We start from the raw sequence: 15,835 nt of genomic DNA, 5'->3' as shown, positions 1-15,835 counted from the left end.
CATGTAGGAAATGGAATTCTAGTGACATTAATAAAAAAGATTGAAAAATATGGATAAAATATAATATTCTGGGAAAAATCATCTATTAAAAGCAAGAGTTGATGAGATCCTTTTCTTGCTGGACCATTTCAATGTTTAGAATACAAGACAAAAAAATTACCAGTTTCCTCTTATTGAAATTGTTTGGGAAAAAATGTGTGTAAATAGAATTTGGAAGACTCAGTTTTAAGTGATAACCATTTAAAAGGAGGCAACTACTAATCCCTTCATCATAAAAAATAGTACTCCATATTTTATGTTTTGCTAAAATCTGGTTTTCCACTGACAGCACTGCCTAAAGTTAAGAGCATTTCTGGTAATCCATCCTCATGGCTCTTTCAGTGAATGCATGTTACCTGCATGTGCAATTCTCAAGGAAATTCCTGACTCATTCTCACCCAGTTAACTGAACCTGGGTAGAGAAAGACTTGATCTGGTGGTGAATAAAACAATAAAGCGCCCCTGGGTTGATCTGTCACCCATGAGGCAGCAGATACATATTTCAGCTAAATGGGTCTTGATGAGAAATTCATAAAGGGATTTCCTCCTGCCAACTGTCTGTCCAGAATTCTGACAGTGAGGTTTGCCACCATAGAAAAACAAGCTCCCTATTTTTTTTCCTCACAGAGCAAAACAAAAACATCATACCTTGGTTTCCAACTTCATTTACCCAATTACCATTGCTCATGTTTACACAATTAAATCTGCTTGGCTTCCAGAGAGAGAGTTAAATGTGACTGCAGAAAAACAAAAAGAGAATTCCGCTGCATGCTCATCTAAGCCAAGGAAGAGATGCATCCAGGAGCAAGAGACACTCCAATTAGCCCTTAAATAACCTGACCAACTCTGGCTCTAGCTAGTGAATTGCCAGTCCCTGAAATATCATATGAGAGATGAATATGATTGATGGAAACGCACTTATTACCAAGTTCCAGCCTATTGATATGTTACTGAAGATGCTAGTATTTGTATTATGCAATTACAGAAAATAACTAGCCTGTAGCAATTTGCTATGATTTGGGGGTGGGAGTAGATAAAAGCTCAAGTAGCAACAGAAAGCTTAGCAGATAGCCACATCATACTATCCTGAATACCCAGCTTCCCTAAAATGATGGCTACATAGGCCAAAAACATGCAAGGTTGAAATCTAATACAATTTCTTTAGTGGTACTGTCTATTATGTATACTTGATCCCCTTTATTCTCCGATATCCACTCCCTTTCAAAAGGTTCCAGCTCTAGGTCAGTCTGAAGTGTGTGTTAATACAGGCTGTTGGATGGATCATGGATTTTTCCTATGCTTTTCATTGGAGTCATCGTTGTCTCTTCCCTGTAAGGACAGGTGGTATAGCTTGTCCAGTCTACCTCCAGAATGTCTCTTGATTTTATCTCACACCATACTAGATCACGTGCTCATCCACACTCTTGCGGAGGGGGTGGGCATGTGACTCAGGTCTCATCATTTCCACCTCGACTGGAGTGCAGTGGGGTGATCTCGGCTCACTGCAGCCTCCGCCTCCGGTTCAAGCAATTCTCCTGCCTCAGCCTCCTAGTGCTGGGAACAGTGCACACCACCATGCCAGCTGTTTTTATTTTTATAAACAGGTTTCACCATGTTGCCAGATATCTCGAACTCCTGACTCATGATCCTCCTGCCTCCGCCTCCAAGTCTGGATTACAGGTGACATTGCACAGCTTCTTAAATTTTTATTGCATTAACAGCTGATGTTATTCTCTGGCAGCCTCCAAGGCAGCCTTCAGTCCCTTTTCTCTTCTGCAGTTCATTCTCTGCCATGCAGCAGTCAGAGTGATCTCTGTTAAGCACACATCTGAACTTGTCATGCTCCTGCTTGAAAACCTTTGAGAGCTTCCCTTCATGACAAGGGTTACGCCTTCATATGCCATAACAAGAGAGTGCCATCATAGCAAAGCTTCAGCTCCTCTGTCGATGCTTCTACTTGAGCACTTGTGGCCCTTGATAATAGGAAATTATATACATTTGTCTATCTCCCTGTCTGCCAGGGAATTCTGTATTTCTAGGGCCTAGAGCAGTGCTGGGGCCAGGGTAGGTCATCAAATATTGGTAGAAGGGAATCCGCAGTGGATCCTGTCCAATGCAGTGCTTTCATGAAAAATAAAATGCTCTGTGTTTTCAGTATACATACAAACTACACAGGAACTCTTATCTCTTATCAAAAGTCCCTGGTTACTTAACAAATGTACTAAGCTGAATTCTGAATAGTAAACATCATAACTTAAACTTCCAAGCCAGAGAATAACATCAGCTGTCTTAATGCAATTAAATACTATTTAAGACAGCTGTGTGCAATGGCTCACACCTGTAATCCCAGCACTTTGGGAGGCGGAGGCAGGAGGATCATGAGGTCAGGAGTTCGAGATCATCCTGGCCAACATGGTGAAACCCTGTCTTTACTAAAAATATAAAAATCAGCTGGGCATGGTGGTGTGCACCTGTATTCCCAGCTACTCAGGAGGCTGAGGCAGGAGAATTGCTTGAACCCGGGAGGCGGAGGCTGCAGTGAGCCGAGATCACCCCACTGCACTCCAGCTTGGGCGACAGAGCAAGACTCCGTCTCAAAAAAAAAAAAAACAAAAACTGTTTAAGACAATTAAAAATAATTGTATTTAACTTAATACAAATTAATTTAAATTAAAGAAAGAAATAACGCTCTTGTAATGGTTTTTCTTCTCTAATTTGGTATTGTATGCCAACTCAGGCTTTGTTCCTCGGGCTGAGCTGTTGCATATAAGAAAAGTGAGCTTAATTCTGCATGGACATTGTGTTGGAAATCTGTCCTTGTATGTGCAAGAACCTTGCTCAGGGGAGTTACCTTCTCTACTCCATGTTATTTTGGTGGGACTTCCAAGGAAAGTATCCTTCAGGGGAAGTCACGTGAGCTACACCTGGCCAACCATAGTACCTCATGTCATCATGGGTACTATGATTGGCTCTGGGGCTGGCATGTGACCCAAGCTGGGCCACTGTGGCCCTTCCCTGGAATTGTATACAGTTGCTTGGAGAGCAACACTCTTTTTCTTCTAGAGTCATTAGCTAGGATAAAAGGATGGTGCTATTTGTGGCCACACTGCTTCCCAAACTTCAACCATTAGCTCCAGTCACATTAAAGAAGCCTGTCAGCAGTTGGAGATATGAAAACACATGAACATTTTTCATTTCTGAAACCAACTTCTCCATGGATTTCCTAGCTACATGGGCCAAAAAATTCTCTTTTCTTGCTTAGGCCATTTGAGTTTTTTCTCTGATTCAGTAGTACTACTAAGTACCCACTTAGTCCCCAAATAAACTTTTATGTACATTGCCACAGGCTCTCTTGGGCAGGAGCTTGGAGCATCTGAAGGGATGATGAATAGAGGCAAACACTGAAACAAGGCTAGGGAACACCCCAGTCAGTTCTTCTTGGGGGTCCAGTATTTGACCTACATCATTCCCTTCTCTGGCACTATCCCCTGCTCTGCAATGTATCAAAGACCCTGGCCTGGGTAAAATCCCCTTGTACTGCACTCCTGTGACACCTTGCTTGTTCCCTTTACTATCATCATCAGATCGTGATTGCTTGTTTCATGCCTGTGTTTTCTTCTTCTTTTGTTTTTTTTTTTTTTTTGGTAAGCTCAACAAGGGTAGGGAGCATGACTGCTTTTGCTCATCACACACTCCCCTGGTATCTGGCATAGCTCCTGGAACCTAGTGGGTATTTAACAAATATATATGGAGATTGCAATGTTGTATTTGAAATTTATAATAAAAGACAATTTGAATACCTCTTATATTCCCTTGACCCTCAAAGTACCATCCCTGGAACAGCAGCTTCAGCATCAACTGGAAGCTTGTTAAGAATGCATATTCCCAGGCTCCACCCAAGACCTGCTGAATCAGAACCTACATTTCAACAAGATCCCCAGTGATTCAGATGGACATTAAAGTTGAAGAAGCACTGTTTTATGATTCATTTCTGAAATTGAATGATATCTTTATACTATACATTTCAACTTGGAAGAACATCCTTTTAAATACTTTCAAACAAATAATAAATTAATATATATAATGAGCACTTACCATGTGCCAGGCATTTGTGCTAAGAGATTTATTTAGAATATGTATTTTAATCTTTGCAATAATTCTCTGGGGGAGGAACCATTATTAGCACCTTTTACAGAAAATAAAAGTGAGGTTACAGAGGTTAGAAAGCCCAGTGGAGGCAAGATAAGGATTTGAATTTGGGGTATAACAAATCATTGAGTGCTCAGGCTGGTTTTGAGGTAGTGTTTTCTTAGAGTTGCACGTATATGATTCTAACATGTGGATGCTGGATGTCATCGAGTGTCCTACTGGAAGTTTAGACCAGTTAATGGATTGTGGATAGGGCCGTTATGTCTTGACTGAAAGGTAAGGCAGCCTGGTGGGGTGGTGATGGCTCTTGAATAGCACATAGGACAAGAGACTGGAGAGTCACTGACTACTCATTTGATTTTGAACCTGGCTTCTTTTCTCCAGGCCTTGATTTTTCCACCTGTCAATGATCAAGAAACCTCTTTTGTGTTATACAATCTAATTGCTAACAAATCACAAGCATTTTATAGTGCAGAAGTTAAAAATGGGGACTTTGGAATTAAACAGGGTCAGGTTCAAATTTTGACTCTACAATTAACCAGATGTTTAACCTTGGGGAAGTGACTTAACATCTTTCTACTTCAGGATTTCCATGCGTGAATGCATAAGTTCTTATTTCATTGAAGTAAGAGGCACATTTTAACATTTCTGAAATCCGGATGCATCTTATGTTTGATAGTATGTCACAATATAGTATATGAATGGCGCAGCTTATAATTGATGGCCCTTTAGATTCAATGAAATATGGTAATAAAACACTTATCTCACAGGGTCATGGTGAGAATTAAATGAGATATACATAACTACTTAGCACATACTAAATTCTCAATAAACAACAATTTTTATCATCATCTGCAGCATCACATCTTTTTTTCTGATAGAAGAGAGAGACACTGGTTTCATGTTTGTGGGTTCACAGCATATTTTAACACATTCTTTTTTTTCCAAAATCTTTCTTGGTGACAGTGTTTAAAACATGTTTCTCTTTGTCCTCCCCACTTATTGTAAAGTATAGATGAGGTGCTAGTCCACAGAATAACCTGGGCTTGGAAACCCTGATTTATGCACCACTGAAACAAAAGGGATGGAAATGCTGGGTGTGGTGGCTCATGCCTGTAATCTCAGCACTTTAGGAGGCCGAGGTGGGTGGATCACTTGAGGCCAGGAGTTCAAGACCAACCTGGCCAACATGGTAAAACTCCATCTCTACTAAAAATATAAAAAATTAGCTGGGCATGGTGGTGTGTGCCTATAGTCTCAGCTACTTTGGATGCTGAGACAAAAGTATTGTTTGAACCCAGGAGGTAATTGTTGCCGTCAGCCAGGATCCCATCACTGTACTCTAAAGCAAGACTCTGTCTCAAAAAAAAAAAAAAAAAAAAAAAAAAGAAATAAATAAAAGAGAAACACTTAGTCCTTCATGTATAAGACATGAAGCATGAGATGGTCCTCATCTCAGAATGGCCATCCTGTGGGGATGAGATTCACTATTATTGGTCCCTTGTGGAAGACAGTGGGGTGGTGGCTTGGCTCTATGTGTTGGTGAGTTTTACCAGCTTGCTTCTCTTTCTCTCTTTCAACAAGCCTTAGATCTGTAGGAAATTTGCCTGGAGACAGAGAAAGATACAAAACCTCAACATCACAGAATCTTCCTGGAAGTCCTTTGGATAGATTTGACCTGATCTAGAAGGTTTCTGTCAATTGGAGAGAAGAAAAGTCCTCAGTTCTTGGACAACCTTGGGGAATCTCAACTGCCCTCGGGAAGACTTTATAATGTAAAGATTTTGTCAATGATCCAGTTCCAGAAAGGACTGCTCTGTTAATTTGTAGTCTTCCTATGTAAAAAGTGGTAGGTATTATACTTGACCTTATCCACTGAATGAATGGATATTGTCTAAGTGCTCACTACATCAGCTAAAAAGTCTACATGGTAGAAAGAGACAAAAATGTATGGTATTTAAATTTAGACAGACCTGAGTTCAAATCCTGCTTCAAAAAGTTACTTATCCTCACTGAATCACAGCTCCTTCATCTGTAAAGGGTGTAAAAAAGAAGCCTTCTTTATGAGTCTAAGGTTAAGATTGAATCAGAAGCCCTTAGCACAGGGCCAAGGCCCATAGGTTCATAGGCGGCTGCTCTCTTCTCTCTCTCTCTCCCCACCTACCCATCATTCATCCATTCACCCACCCGCCTATCTACCCTCTCTCCTCTCCTTTCCTCTGCTCTCTCCTCTCCTTTCCTCCCACCTATCTATTTCTGCATCTATCTGTCTATCTATTATCTATCTATCTATCTATCTATCTATCTATCTATCTATCTATCTTCCTGCCTGCCTGCCTACCTATTTATTTCTGTCTATATCTATCTGCTGTCTCTCTACAAATCATCATCTGTCTGATTTTGCAAATCCTTGGCATATTTGGAGGAAAAAGTTGTTTTATTTCAAATTCCAGTGGAATCGTTATGATGCTCAGAAAATTATGCAAGTATTTAGCCAAGAACTGAGGCAAAACAGCAATAGTAGTGTAGACTTTCTCAGAGCTTGCTGAGTTCAGAATGTGTGACGGTTTACATGGGAATGTATTTAAAATAATAGAATTCATTTGCAGGAGTCACAGCTTTTCTTTCATAGACTAGCAGGCTTCTGCATCTTTTTTTGGAGGTACTGTAATTAAATTGAACATTTAATTTCTAATAATGCCACCAAACATAAAGCATAAGTCCACCAAAATGCCATCTGCATAGCCCTGTAGATTCTTAAAGCATAGTCTGACTAAAGGACTCAGCAGCTGTCCATATTTCAGTCCCCAGTATTCTACCCACCTCCCCACAATTTGCACATGTAACTCCGGTGGTGCCCTACCACCTCCATACAGTTGGTTATGTAGACCTATCCATGAATTTGTGCTCTATTCTCATTAAGAAAATTGAAAAGGGAGGGAAGGGGTAAGAAAAAAAAAACACTTAAAGGCCAGGAAAGAAGTAATTATGATTATGATTGCAACTGAGACCTGATAGAAAAACCTTCACTATACCAAGCTTCAAACCCATCTCTGCTTATCCTCAACTTTTAAGTCCAGTTCTACCCTATTCCCTCTCTTCAGTCCTTTCTCTTAATTCCTGCTAGTGTGATTTTTCTGCAGTGTAAACCGCCAATCCATCCCTTTGCATAAACAGCCTTCAATGACTCTTCATCACCTTTGCAGTTGAGACCTGTGGAATCTTTCTTCTGAAAAAATCCATATGCATGCAAAAGTTGGCATGATTTTCAAGTTAAGAAATTCTGAACCATGAGATACAGTCTGAATTCAGCATTATTATGGCATAGAAAGACCTTTGAAGTCCTGTCCCTGCCTACCTTGCCATCATCAGCACCCACCCACTACTATCATTTCACTCTGTTTTGCAGCTACGTTGAATTAATTACAAAGTAGTTAAAAGCGTGGCTTCTGCCTGGGCTGACTCCAGCTATACCACTTATATTTCTGGATGTGTGTTTTTTAAGTTCTGTGCCTCCGTTTGCTCATCTCTACAATGGGAATAATAATAGTTCCCTCCTATAAGGGATTTTGAGGAGAAATAAGTTAATAATATGCTTAGAATCATACCTGGAACATGATATGCATTAAATAAACATTCATTATTTTTTATTAGCTATCTGGCTTTACATATTTGCAGATATTACTCTCTTGATGTAGGATGACTTTCCATTCCCAATCCTAGCTCCCCTTCACTTATTCTAATTCATCTCTCAAGATGCAGTTCAATCCTTACCATCTCGTGAAGACTTCCATGATTTTCTGACAATGCCCCACCCCTCTTACACATAACTCTACCAACAGGCCTTGCAATATACTGATTTACATACATACACCCATTTGCATGTATACTCCATGAGGCTAATAGCTGTTTCCCTCTTGTTTACATAGTCTCTGGCTTTTAACACTGTACCTGCTACAGGGTAGGCTCCCACTAACCATTTGTCTAATAAATGAATGAATGAGTGAATAAATGATTGAATAAATGTCTTCCCTACCAGAGAGAAAGTTTCTTGTGTCTTGAACATAGGTTTATGAGTCTTCAAATACCAACAAGTATTCAATACCAACAAGTATTGGTAGCCCTATGCTTGGAATGTGCTCAGGAATGCTTTCTGAAATGTTTTGAAGTGTGCTCAACTGTTAATTTGGATTAACTGATAGTTATTTTTGATAACTCTTTAGACTACCAAAATGATGATCCCTATTCTAATTTATTAAAGTTTTAAGTCAGATTTCTCCTCAAAATAAGATCAGAAGTTTTGGGACCAAACAAGAAGAAAATTTCCAAAGCCAGAACTTTCCAAGAGCTTTCCTCTAATAAAACTTCCAGCAACAGCCCCTGTTCGGTCATCCTGTCCATGCTTCCTGCTTTATCATGCGATACGTACAAGAACAACATGGATACAACTTCTCTCTGTCTTGGCTGATAAACATTCATCAAAGAACACAAACTTCTCAGTAGGGCAGAAAACAGAAAAAAGAAATGAAAAACAAAGAGGAAGATTCATTTGGTTAAATAACTTTTTAAAAAATGCACATGAGGCCAAATCACTGGAATCCTATAATGAAGGATGAAATGAAGCTCTGCAGCAAACCAGAATTCTATTCCTTTAAAGCTTATGCCTTTTCAGAAATTCTGCCCTATAAAGGTCAACATCAAATGGGCATGAGATGTATTTAGACAGCACAAATTAACTCCTTAAGTATTACTGCAACTCCACATGGCTCTCTGGGAGTACATACCTTAAGGAGCTATTGAAAAACAAAAACAAAAACTGAATATAACTCAACAGTCCTGATAATTTATAATGCATATACAATTGGTTCACCTGCGTCCTTTTGATTCTCTATTTGAAAGAGAGAGCACAACAAGGAGAGAAGAGAGAGAAACAAGAACACATATGCAGAATTAATGAGCAAGTGGACCAAAATGCCCCCCACTTATGTGTGATACATGATATTGGAAAGAAAAGGTTGCCCTTGGGTTCCCACCGCCCCGAAGTTTGGGGGCCAGCAAAAAAAGGCTCCTTCACAGAGGTGGAAAATGCTGCACAAATAGAAAATTAGTAAAATTAAGTTTAATGTGAAATCAAGCTATGAAACATACATGAACTCTCCAAGTGACAATTAAGTCATATGTTCTAGGCAAAGTTTAGAGGACAAGGACAAGTCAAAATCTCCAGAGGGAACAAGGAAAAGCTTCCCAGCTTGAGAGAGAACAGACAGGAGGCATATAAGATCTATTTTTTACAGAGAATGGACCACCTGGTGTGATCTCATACCCATAATAGTTTGGCATCTTAAACATGGAAAAGAAGGCATGGTTTTGCCCCAAATGTCCTTTATCTGACACCTAACGCATTGCTCCCCAGCCTAGCTGCTACCTTTTGATTGTGTACCAGTGACAAGCACTTTACAAATTAGGGTTACACACAAGCAAAGTAAAAATGCATTCAGGTCACAGACAGAGAATAACTGAAAAACTTACAGACAAATCTGAGTTTATCACAAACAAATGGCTTAATTGTCTAACCTGTTTTAGGCTGATAAAAAGTGACTGGACTTCTCACACTGGGTTTCACAGACAGAACCAACAGACAAGCCAATGCTAAAAAACTTGAAGCAAGGAGAGTGAGTTGGTTTGGATCTGGATTTTCTTGAAATAATGAAAACAGAAAGAGTGAAGACAGCATGGTGAGGAGGTGGTAGGTACTCACGAATGGTTAAATCCATCACTTGGGAGGCCAAGCAGAAGACAGGATGCTCATACATTTCTCTCTTTTTCCCTATAAAAGAGGATTTGGGCATGCAAGAGGCTTAGGTCAGAGGTAAAGAGGTTAAAGGTCATAGGTTAGAGGAAAACGTTACATTAGCTCAAAGGAAAATAGCCACAGAGTATTTTGGGATAAACACAGGATAAAAGAAAAAGGAGTTTCAAAATTGGAGATCTACTGGATTAACCATTCAGCATGCCGTGAGTCACGAGAGAGATTGTGACCATGATTTTACACGTCTCTTTAGAGCTGTTTGCAAGAATACAATGACCAAAACATCATGAGTAAAGGGAAACAAAATTTCATTGATTTAAGGCTCCAAGATACTAAGGATTTCAGACTTTAGTATCTAAGGCTCTTGAGGTGTTTCTTCATAAACATAGTCTCCAGCAATATTACTCCAACTTCTTTCCAGAATTCTCAGATAACTAAGCTGTTAATTCTCACAGAGTGGCTCAAATGTAAAAAATGAAAGGTTTCTTCTCTGAGGGTAGGATCAGAGCCTTGTAAAAGAAAGTTGTCTGGTAGTAATATCTTTCAGGCTGCAATGTCTCAGCCTATGGTGGACTATGTTCATGAAAGAAAACCCGATACATGCAGCCAGAGGATGTTGGGTTGTCTGAATTAACAATCCCAGCATGCTTTGAAATTGGTGTCTCAGCCACTTTTGCAGAGGTCACATTAAAGTGGCTGAGCCAATCACGGACAAGGAAGGAGAGAAGCGGAAGAGAGCAGGTAGTGTGGAATGAGGTACTTCTCTGAAAAGAGAGTTGAAAAAAAAGAATTGGTTTCTTCAAAGAATCCCCAGACCTAAAAGTCACAGTGCAAAAGATAATTAACACAACCAAGAAGAATTGAGGCACAAAAGGAAATTACAGACCAGCTGATCTACTTTGGAAATGAATGCATTTTTACTTACAGATCTTAAAGTTTGTTTTTGGATAGATTTATCTGAAAGAAGAGAGCAGATCTTACCAAAAGACTAGTAATAGCTAGACCAAGACCTATGAGGCAGCAGCCATGGCAACAACGCTTCTTGATCCCATCCCATCTCTGGCCTTGCCTAGAATTGTTAGGTACCTGGCTGACTTTACCAAATACAACCAATCATTACGTCCTGGGACAGTAAATGCTGCAACAATTATTTGCTAATATAGCCCTTTAACGACCTCTTGTTCCTCTATTTTTGTCACTCATTACCAAGTCAAGAGTTGATAAACATCCTTTTGGTGCCCAATTCTTAAGTGTTTCTCCCTGGATGCATAACAATGAATTCATTACCACTGGTACACAATTTGCATTGTCAGACAGACAAAATTGAGAGAGGGAGGACATGTAATGTACAGAACACTGTGAATTTGACATAATCTTAACCTAATTCTCTAAGGAAACAAGGATTTTGGCAGAGTAAGTGATGGGGTCTGAGTGATTGGTTAGTTTCTTTTCCCCCCAGTTGTCTTGAGGCAGACAATGCGCATTTGCTAGTTTTAGTCAGGTGTCATGTTTCACGTGTGAGAGAACATCAGATTCCAGAATGCGGACACATCAAGTTTTGCACACAGAACTTCCACATTTATACACTTACACCACTGGTCAAGTTGGGTGTGGCTTTCAAATCACCCTATAGCAGCCAACAGGGTAACAATGAAAAGTGATTAATACCTTCGTGAATGAATAGGTCTCAAAGAACCATATCTTTTCAAGTAGAGTTTACTCAGAGCACCTTTGGTGATTACTGGGTCATCAGTGACCACTTCCCTAAAACTTGAGAGGGCAGTGGTAACAAGCAGCTAAGGTCTGGAGTAAGAAGAATGAATGCGATCTAAAGCCAACCTGGAGCCATCATAGATGGCTCAGCACTAACCTGCCATCGAGCTTGAAACACTACCAAAAGACAAGGTACTTTCGGGGGCAAGAAAGAGCAAAACCTTGATCTTGCTCTTTTCAGTTCTTGTATTGCTTCCAATGCTATCAGCAGCAGACAACAGAGTGCTTTATTTTCCTCTGTTTAAAGAAGGGGGCAATTCTATAGAACTCCTTCATAGGAAAACATCAGCCACAGAGCCGCTACTTAGGGCCAACACAGACTCTCAGAAGGAACTTAGTTATCTGATAACATCCTGTTTTCAATATTGCTCCCTTACAAAGACTGTTTTCTGAGCCCCTGTAATGTCTTTTAATTCATTTACTTGGCCACAGCCAAGGAAACTTCGACATTTCAAGTGCTTCCAGGTTTCGGCTTAATATACTCAGATGGACCACTGTTTTCGGGTGCCCTTGAGAAAAGAGAAAGACTTCTCCAGGGAGGCATATCAAAATTTAAATTCAAAACTGGGGGCAGAAGGGAGCCTTACCTTCGATTTTGGCATACTCTGAGAGCCGAGAATAGTTGACTAACGCAGCCTGTTCCAGACATTTACGGATGACTGTTTTTACCTCCTCTTGTGGCACTGGGGTAACAATATCTTTCATCAAAACCTTCAAGTAGGAAAAAAAGGGATTATTAAGAAGGTTCAAGAAAATGTGTCACTCATCTATACTTCTTAGAAGCGTGAAAGTTTAAAATCAGTTCTTTGTGACTTAATACAGATTGAGAGCCATGCTTAAAGAGAAAGCACCAGAATTGCAAAGCATTGGCAAAGGCCGTCCATGAATCAGGGAAGGGCTAGGAACATATCTTCTGTATATCCTATTTGGGAGTTTGAAGATAAAATATCAAGAGTTTTGGCAGTTTCCTCGCTTCTATTCTGATATTTGATGAATGGTAAACAAATCCTATAAAAATTACAACTAGGTCATTCAACCAAAACATTTCATTACAATTATGCTTATGTCTTTTTATATATATGTGATCTATCTTTTACTTTCATTCTTACCCTTTCCAAGAGTGAGAGAGTAGCTTTCAAAGCACCTTCAGGTCGACCAAATGGAAAGCAATACCTAAAAAAGACAAAATTCTTCAGGTTGCCTAAATTATTACATTTTAGCAAGAAATATGCTGCAATTTGATTCCTATAGCAACTCTCTCTGAGGAATGGAAAATGCTTTTTATTTTGTCACGTTGTGTTATGTTAATCTGAATTCACACCATATATGTGTGTATATAATGTATATATGTGTATGTGTGAATAATGACTAAAGAGGGACTCTGCAAATGTCTGCAGCAGAAAAGAATATTCAGAGTGGTGACATAAGGCTCTGTTTAGATTTCTATTGTGAAGGAGAACTATTTGTTAGCTCAAATGTGACCTTCTATGTTATTATCGAGACTGGCGTTAAAAAAGTATTAGTTGGAACAGGCTGAAGTTCAAATACACTTACTTAAGTCCCCAAAAGATCGATATATGGAATAGAAAAGTGATTTAGAGCAAATTCATGATTCTGCTAGCTATCCTTCCCTGCTTGCGGTTTCCTATTGTTATGGATCGTCTGCTACTGGTAATGCATTTTACATATAGTGTATCATCCATAAAGATTTATCCAGGAGGATTTTGATGGCAAAGAAAAAAACTATGTCAGGTACCACTACAAGTTCCAGTGACTGGTTTCAGGTTGTCACCGGCCCTTCAGAACACTGTGCATGGGACAGAGAGACTAGCATGGCTACTTAAACCCGGACTATCTTATGTAAGCATCCCACTTCTTCTACTTGCCAGCTGGATTGCCTTGGGCAAGTTCCTTAACCTCTCTCAGTCTCATTTTGTTCCTGGTTTAAATGGGGATTATGATAACTACCTTACAAAGTTGTTACGACATGAGTTAATACTTCTCCAGCCTCCAGTTCTGTATCTGGTATATAGGAAGTATTTAATAAATAGGAACCATTAGAAATGCTATTATTATTTTTCCGTTACTATTTCAGGATTTCTGGTCCAGAACCACCAGGACAGCACTAAAAACACCTGATTTGCTCCAAGGAAGAAGTGGGCTATGTGGTGTAAGGCTCAAGCACAGAATCTGCTGTCTCTTTTGAGTATGCAGGGGAGATTCAATCCACCCAGGCTGATGCAAGTTTCATTCTTTCCCTGTGTAGCCAGCCAGTGCTGTTTCTGAGGTAGTGGAAAAAGTGGAGACTCTTCTAGGAGTATCACTGCCTTCCTTCCTTGTTCACCATGTTCTGATTCACAAGATTTTTTATTTATTCGTTTTTACCTAAGAACCTTGAAGAAGCTTCAAATTCCACTTTTTATAATAGATTGATGACCAGGGTCATCTCAAACATGGAAGAATTTGTTCTTTAAGTGGAAATAACATGATCTTAAGAATGCGCGTTTCCTGGTTATTGCGGAACCGTATCCGATTGATTTGCTTGTTCTACTTAGTTATTTCTAAATATCCAATGTATCCTCTGGTAGATTTACAGTTTTGGAAAATTAAGTCCTTTAGTTTTCCCTTCCCACTCTCATCTCCTAATTAAAGCTCTCCAGCCCCAGATCCTTACCTAAAATGTGTAATCTGATTTTCCAGCAGAACTCGGAGCCTCTCTTTGATTTCTTCAAAACGTTCCTTTTCTTCAACAGTCACAGTTCCAATTCCATCAGGCCTGAAAGAAGACATGTCATGAAATGACGGGAACCTCATATGCTGACACCATCAAATCAAATCTCTAGCAGGAGGAAACTGTCCATTTTAGAAGAAACAACTACAATGATCGATGTGAGCACAGGAGAAGCCCAGCTATTCAGGGCTGGCTTCCAAAGGGGATGGGTTGTGTTTGGGTTATCATTTTGGAAACATGTGCAGAGCTGTAGCTCATTTCTTGTGAAATGGTAAAATGGGCAAACTGGTGGCTTGAAGGTTAAGTCCAGCCCCTGAACTTGTTCTGTTTGGCTCACAGCTTCTTAAGAAATTTGAACCAGTTGCCAACATTTTTCTAAATTAGGGAAGTTTGAGAATACAATTCTGATTTCTGTTTCCTTGAAAATTTGGAACAGTTAGCATTATTAATTGGTGGCTAACAGCTTCTTCCTTACCTAGGACAGGCACTCACCTGGTCCACATTGCTAAATTGTATTACCTATCTCTCTTGTAGGCACTTGGGTTTGGGGTCCCTGAATTATGCACAAAAATTCCTATGAAAACCAGGTGCCTTGTGTTTGTCTTTCCCAGTGTTAAACATCTTAAATGGCTCAATTTCCTGCTTATAACTACAGATGTTCAGATTTATTTAAGTGCTCATGTATTCATTGACGAACAAACCACATGTTTTCCAATTTTAGCAAACTGTTACTCATTGTAATAAAAAGGACTCCAGCTTAAATAAATGATTTCAGTTTGATCATCATATTCTCCTGGTTCTGTGTCATCTTTAGGTGCATACATATATACTCTATTTGTTATGGACCATACAAGTTGAAAACATAAAGGGAGGATACATATTTATAGCCCAAATTTATCTGTTCCAAACTAAATGCAGGATAATCTGACCCATTCAAAGCCTTCAGCTTCCCAGATCTCATAGTGACTTGTTTTGACTACTGGCTGAGCCAGTTTGCAGATTGGTGTGTCACCATAAAACTTCTATTGGAACATTCTTCAGTTTGCAAATGCAAGTCATCTCGAGACCAAACAAATGGTCTTATTTATAGGCCTTCTCAAGGATCCAGCATAAGTTGGGAAAATCCTTTATACTAGACCAGTCTGACTGCACAAAAGACTTGGCAAATGACAGCAATGTACCTCCTGTTACGGGTTAATCAGTCAGCTTTCCTTCTTTTTTGATAATAAAAATGCCCTATTTGAAACATGAGAAAATTTCCTCTCCCCCATTTTATAAAAAATACCCCCAAACAGTAAAATCCTGTTCAGTCCATTTCTTCATACTCTTCCAAA

At 39.5% G+C, this 15,835-nt stretch overlaps 1 protein-coding gene across 19 annotated transcripts in view; it reads right to left on the bottom strand.

Annotated features, from left to right (window-relative positions):
• Window positions 1-15,835, bottom strand: part of CADPS (calcium dependent secretion activator) — a 478,648-nt gene that overhangs the window by 108,379 nt on the left and 354,434 nt on the right. For 11 of the 19 annotated variants that reach the window (XM_030801936.1, XM_030801937.1, XM_030801938.1 and 8 more), the window contains 5 exons: window positions 14,445-14,546; window positions 12,880-12,943; window positions 12,358-12,481; window positions 9,947-10,015; window positions 9,059-9,076 (listed from right to left, as the gene is read on the bottom strand). In XM_030801936.1, the coding sequence (XP_030657796.1) occupies window positions 9,059-9,076; window positions 9,947-10,015; window positions 12,358-12,481; window positions 12,880-12,943; window positions 14,445-14,546 (377 nt within the window). The remainder of the gene's footprint in view (window positions 1-9,058; window positions 9,077-9,946; window positions 10,016-12,357; window positions 12,482-12,879; window positions 12,944-14,444; window positions 14,547-15,835) is intronic. The other 8 variants (XM_030801932.1, XM_030801939.1, XM_030801930.1 and 5 more) reach the window with 1 other exon arrangement.

This window comes from Nomascus leucogenys, chromosome 21 (assembly GCF_006542625.1).
Source record: "Nomascus leucogenys isolate Asia chromosome 21, Asia_NLE_v1, whole genome shotgun sequence".
Classification (NCBI taxonomy): domain Eukaryota; kingdom Metazoa; phylum Chordata; class Mammalia; order Primates; family Hylobatidae; genus Nomascus; species Nomascus leucogenys.
The sequence above is the reverse complement of the archived record's forward strand: the minus strand, read 5'-3'. Positions and strand labels throughout refer to the sequence as shown.